Consider the following 6,464-nt stretch of genomic DNA (forward strand, 5'->3'; position numbering starts at 1 on the left):
CAAGCCCGGGATCTTCCCAGCCGGGGTGTTCTCCCTTTTGTTCAAGGACTTCTTTGTAACACTGGCTCAAGTTGTAGGAACATCAGCTTTGAGAGCTCCATGGACCACCATTTTCGGTATGAGAAACACAAACGTTCTTTTTAGAATTCTTAGGATGGTTTTATATGCTGCCCCCCCCCTCCTCAGATCCCCCAACCTCTCCAACATCATGTGATTTTTATGCATGCTTAGTAATCTGGGACGTGTCAGGGACAATGAAAGGCTAGAATTCAGTTAAAAAGAAATCAATTTTATGGCTCGGAGTCACATTACAATTGCTTCTACTCATGTCCACTGTATTTCGAGATCCACAGCATGCTAAATGATGATGAGAAAAATTCTGTCTGCTTTTCATTACTTTATGTAGTTAAACTCTGACTTCAAAATTATCCGCTTAGTCAGTTTTTTATTTGGGCATAGTTGGAAAAATGAGTGGTTTGGGGACTGACTGCTAGATGTTCTTAATGTAAGATGATCAAGGTCTTGTGCCAAGTTGTTGTCAGGTGAAAGAGCAGCCAGGCACTGCTTTCCTCTCTGCACTAACCCTCCTCAGGTCATAATGGCTTTACACGGCCTTCTCAGATTCCCACAATGCTGAGTTGTGCTGAGATAGCCCATGGCCTTATTTGGCATCGTTAATCAAGAGACACAGTAGGAGTTGGTTTAAATGACAAGGCTCAAAATGAAGAGGTTTAACCTGGAGAATTGAAAATGTTCTGGGAACTTCTCTCAGGTGGAATAAAGAAGGGAAGAAAGTGACCAGCTGATCGCCATGTTTTGAGTTTATCAGGTTAGATGATGTGGAGTTGAGGTCATGCTTGTTGCAATTAAACAGCTGAAGATTTTAAAACATGAAGCAAATGTTAAAGCAGAAGGTATTTATCTTTCAACTTTAGAACTTTAGATTTTATGTGTATGCTTTACCTGAATATACGTATATGTACTATGTGTGCGCCTGGTGCTAACAGAGGTGGGAAGAGGAAACTGGATCCCCTGGAACTGAAGTTACGGATGGTTGTAAGCTACCATGTAAGTTCTGGGATCCAAACTCAAGACTTCTGCAAGAGCCATGTTCTCAGGGGTGTATTGGAGACTGTCATCCTCATTTCAGGTCTCCAGGGGTGCCTACTCAGAATAGAAAGTCAAGAAAACGTAGACGTGGAAAGAATAAATTTCTAGTCAAACAAGTTATAGAGTCGGCTTCTAGTGCCTTCCAGTTTGGTAGTGCAGGGCAAAGTATGTCCTCTGTGACTAGGGCTTCTCATCCCCCACCTCAGTTATAGTGAAGATTAAGAGACAAATACAAAAGATCATAACACACAATCGAGCCCTAGACCAGTGGGAGTTGTAATAAGTTCTTTTTTTAAAATTGATTTTATTGAGCTATATGTTTTTCTCTGCTCCCCTCCCTTCCTCCTTCTCCCCTCCCCTTCAACCCTCTCCCCTGGTCCCCATGCTCCCAATTTAATCAGGAGATCTTATCTTTTTCTACTTCCCATGTAAATTAGATCCAGGTATGTCTCTCTTAGTGTCCTCATTGTTGTCTAGGTTCTCTGGGACTGTGGTTTGTAGGCTGATTTTCTTTGCTTTATGTTTAAAAACCACCTACGAGTGAGTACATGTGATAATTGTCTTTCTGGGTCTGGGTTACCTCATTCAAAATGACGTTTTCTAGCTCCATCCATTTTCCTGCACAATTCAAGATGTCGTTATTTTTTTTCTGCTGTGTAGCACTCCATTGTGTAAACATACCACATTTTCCTTATCCATTCTTTGGTCGAGGGGCATTTAGGTTGTTTCCCGGTTCTGGCTATGACAAACAATGCTGCTGTGAACATAGTTGAGCACATGTCCTCGTGGTAGAGAAAGTGCTTTTATTTCCCCCATTAAGCACAAGAGGTTTTTTGTTGTGTATATACTTCCTTTTTTACTTTTTATTAAAGTATGTTCCTTCTTTTTCCAGTTTCTTCAGGACTTTTATTATGAAGAGATAGTGAATGTTATAAAAGGCTCTTTCTATATTAAGATCATGTGATTTCTGAACGTATGTGGTGGGTTGCAGTTATTGATTTACATCTATTAAACCTGTATCTCTAAAATAAAGCCAACTTGATCATGATGAATATATGATCTCAAAATTTATTATTTAATAATAATATAAGGGGACTAATACTAATAATAATAATGGGAAGCTTTTTTATATAGCCTTAAATTGTTTTGCAATTCTTTTGTTGCAAATTTTTGTACCTGTGTTCAAGAAATTGATCAATGATATTCATTGTTGTTATGTTTTTATCTATTTTTTTATTATCAGAGTAATATTGCCTTACTATGAGATTAGTAGTGTTCTTTCCTTTTTATACTTTATGGACTAATTAGAGAAGTATTAGTGTTGGTTTGGTAGACTTTTTTTTTTACTCCAATAAATATTTTTTTTTTGTTTGTGTGCTCGTCCGTTTTAACACTCACATTTCAGTGTGCAAAAACTCAAGAATTATAAAGTCAAGCTTGAAAACGTTTATCTCACATTCTCCAAACCATAGTCAGTAGCCAAATTCTCCAGCATTGCTATGATTTTAAGAGCTTTAAATTCTAAAACACCTCTTGGTATTGAGGAGGGCCAGAGTAGAGGTGTGGGGAACGGAGGATGAAAGCAGAAAGAATAGCATAAGCAACGAGAAAAGAGTGAACCGTGAGGAAGACAGGAGCTAAGAGAGAGGGCCTGGCTCTCAGACCCGCCCTGCCAGCATTGCTCATTTGTTTTCATGGTTCTTCAGGTATGAATTCTGCTCAAGTTCAAAGTGAAAACAAAACAAAGAACACACAAAAGACCAAACAATAGCAATAAAACCCTCAGCAACTCCTTTCTGACTGTCTTGGTTTACAAATCTTGAAAATATGTTTTCATTTCAAAACGAGTTAGCTATCACCATGGTTAATTTGCTTCATGAATGGCTATGATCTTCCTAATCACTCTGGGGAAGCTTACTTTGGGCAGAACCTCCAGGTACGTTCTGATGTGGAGTATGATTATGAAAATCATCTTCCTCGTTCCTGGCTTTGTAGGGAGATTCCCCTCTGCTCCAATAAGAGGATTTCAGAGCAAAACTACAATAACTACCAATAGCAGATTAAGGGCTATTCCCACAGAGTATTTTGTTAGGGACTCACTCCTTGTTCAAGACAAAGTGAATAAGTAGAAGAAAATTTGAAATGTCCTGTGCTACTCATATGCTCTGTGCATCTGACCCCTCCTGCTGCCAATCACTCTAAGGGGCAGGTTGAGTCAGCCCTGGAAGCATGCTCTTTGTTCTTTGCTGCATAACTTGCCTTGCCCTCCACCTAGGTTGCCAGTTTAGATTTTCCTTCTCAATTTCTGCTTAAAATACTACTTCTACTAATAAGAAAAGTCTCAGTGGTCGAGAGCATGTACTGCTCTTGCAGAGGTCCTGAGTTCAGTTCCCAGCCCTTACATTAGCTGGGAGGGACTTGGCTCAATAACTTCAGCCCCATGAGACCTGATTGCCTCTTCTGGCTTCTGCAGGTACCTGTACTCCTATACACATCCCCACCTCTGAACAGACATGTAATTAGAAAAGAAATCTTGAAAAGTTTCAGTTATTTTAATTATCAACATGCCACGAGTACCTCTATGTTTGCTTTTTTCCAGTCTAAAGTATTTCTAAGCTCTTAAAATGATCATTAATCCCCTCTACTGCTTTCTCTGCTGCTGCCTGTTCTGTCTTCTTCATCAGTGTGCCACCTCAACTTCCAGCTTTGTAGGTGACTTTCCACTCTTTCAAAATTTGTCACATCGAAGTTCTAGGATGCTCTGCCTGAGCAAGGACCCATTTTTTTGTCTGTGTAGCTAAATCCTCCTGCTTCATCCGAAGCAGCGTTCATAGGTGGAAGTGGAACTACAGCATGAAATAAATGCCATCCCCTTCCTCCCAGCTTGCATGCATGGCATTTCATCACAGCAACAGAAACCCGAGCTAAGACCGAAATTGGTAACATACATGTGGGATATTTCTGCAGTAGACGTGACCATATTTTGGGGAGAACCATGGAAGAACATTGAGTGGTCAGAGTTTAAGGGGATACTGTGGAAACAGAAAATCTTGCAGAGAGCAGTGCAGACAATGGAGGTCAGGCTTGTGAAGTTTCAGGAGGAAGAAAGCCTCTACCAGGGTTGTTTACATTTTCTGTCTTGATTGCTGGAGCTGAAGAATTAAAAGAGACAAGAACTATTAAAATGAAACAGTTGGCTTGCTGGGGCCTTTGACATCTTTTGGGAAGTGTTTCCTCAGAGTTAGCCCACAGAATCTTTGTTTCACAGGCAGCCAAAGTTTTCTCTCTTGTTGGCAGCCGAACTTGGTAGGAGTCATGAAGAGCAGCTGGGGCTTGACACCATGAGAGGCCAGGAGAGGCCACTGGTGAAGGTGAAGCCTAACTGCAGTGGAGACCCCAACCTTTTGCAGATATCAGTAGCATGGGGCAATTACCAGTGACCCCAGCAGGCATGGAATGGAATCAGCCTGAGCCTATGGGACAAGATGTATGTGCTATGAATGGCTTTCCAAGCCCTTTGAAGAGCCCAGAAGATTGTGAATGAGTTCCAGATGTCTGATATCGACTTGACACTGTTAGACTTTAGTTTTATTTTGTTCAAATTGTGACTGTGCCCTGATTCTTCCTTCTTGAAATATGAGTGTATCCAGCTTATTATGATTTTACTGGAGCTCGAAATTGAAAAACTGGAATTTTGAAGGGTCTTTGATATTTTAGGGAGATTTTGGAGGTTTTGAACTTTGAGAGAGACTTTGGATGTTTTAAAGAGACAAACATTTTAAAGTGTTTGGATTTTTAAAGATTGTGGGTCTTTTAAAAGTTGTAATGTTCTACTATTTGATTTTTATATTATTATGCCGATTGGGAGCCAAATGAGGAAGGAAGGGTTCTAGTGCAATAGTGATGTGTTTGTGTGTCAAGGCGAAGGGTCAGTTGCTCTATCTAGTTTTATGTCAGTTTGACACAAGGTGGAGTTAACCGAGAAGAAGAAACCGAAATTGAGAAAATGTCTCCATTAAGATTGTCCTGTAGGTGAGTCTGTAGTGCATTTTCTTATTTAGTGGTAGAAGTGGGAGGCCCAGCTCACTGTTGGTGGTGATTCTGGGAGCTATAGGAATGAAAGCTAAGCAAGCCATGAGGAGCAAGTCCTTAAGCAGTTTTCTTCAGCTTTCACTTCAGTTTCTGCCTCCAGTTTCCTGACCTGCTTGAGTTCCTGCTCTGACTTTCCTCCTCAGGGATGGACTCTTATTGGGGGTGTAAGATGAAATAAATCCTTTCCTTCCAAACTTGCTTTTAGTTATGGTGTTTTATCATAACAATAGAAGCCTGACTAAGACCTGTATTGTTAGCTATATTTTTTTCTAATTTGTTGTAATCCTAATTTTATCTTACCCTCATAAATTTCCATTGGTACCTTTATTTTTTTAAAAAAATATATTGATCCCAATAGACCCAGGAAGCAAGGCTGACAACTTCAAGGTTTCAGAGGGTATAGTCTGAATTTTCCTTGGCACAAGATGCCTTACCCAGTAGCTCTGAGGTGGGAACCACCCTTGCATGTTCCTTTCTAATTGGAGTCTCTGAGAGAGTCAAAGGTGACACTTTCACATGAGCCTCTGGGTGGACTCTGCAAAACTGTGTATTGAGCACACGGTATTTACATAAGAGAAGGCCTTGAGATTTAGGTGCTGAGCATGACAAGCGATGGGTTGAACTGTACTGTCCCGTAATTCAGGTATTGAAGCCTTAACTACCCATATCACTGTACCAATGGCAGGGCCTTTACCGAATTAAAGTTCAAAGAGGATCTTTGGTATAATAGACCTCTTGCAAGGAAAGGGAGTGCTTCCTCTTTTGGGCTAGGACACATCTAAGAATGGCCATCTGCACACCAGGAAGATGCCCTTTCCCTTCCCCTGAGCCCAGCCAATCCAGGACTCCAGCCTCAGAGCAGTGAGAAAAGACATCTGTGTCCTTTCTCACATCCAGAGTCTGGTGCTTTATTACTGCAGCCCAGTTAATGTGCTGTGTTTTCAGACATAATTCCTTTGGATTCATGGATGCTATTTCACTCCGAGTTAAGGTTCTCACCAGAAAACCTTAATGTTTGGGCTTTCATGGAAGCCATTTTTTCAACCATTTCTCTTCTTTTGTGCAGAACCATCTTCCTTATTTGACTGTGAAAAGCATCAGTTGAGGCAATGACAGCGTGAGGTTCTGGATTTTTCCTGTTCTACTGTCCTTTATGACCTTAATGGCAGCATGCCAGGGAAACTCTTGGAATTAGTGTAAAGTCATTTTGATTTTCTAGGGCTTATGGATTTCATACCAGTTTTCAAAATTTGCTTGTTGGC

At 40.7% G+C, this 6,464-nt stretch overlaps 1 protein-coding gene across 1 annotated transcript in view; it reads left to right on the plus strand.

The window, feature by feature from the left end:
- Abca13 (ATP binding cassette subfamily A member 13) overlaps positions 1–6,464 on the plus strand; it is a 397,315-nt gene that overhangs the window by 25,912 nt on the left and 364,939 nt on the right. The window contains exon 3 of the mRNA XM_013350751.1: positions 5–116. Coding sequence (XP_013206205.1) covers positions 5–116 — 112 coding nt within the window. The remainder of the gene's footprint in view (positions 1–4; positions 117–6,464) is intronic.

Source organism: Microtus ochrogaster, linkage group LG1, assembly GCF_000317375.1.
Source record: "Microtus ochrogaster isolate Prairie Vole_2 linkage group LG1, MicOch1.0, whole genome shotgun sequence".
Lineage (NCBI taxonomy): Eukaryota > Metazoa > Chordata > Mammalia > Rodentia > Cricetidae > Microtus > Microtus ochrogaster.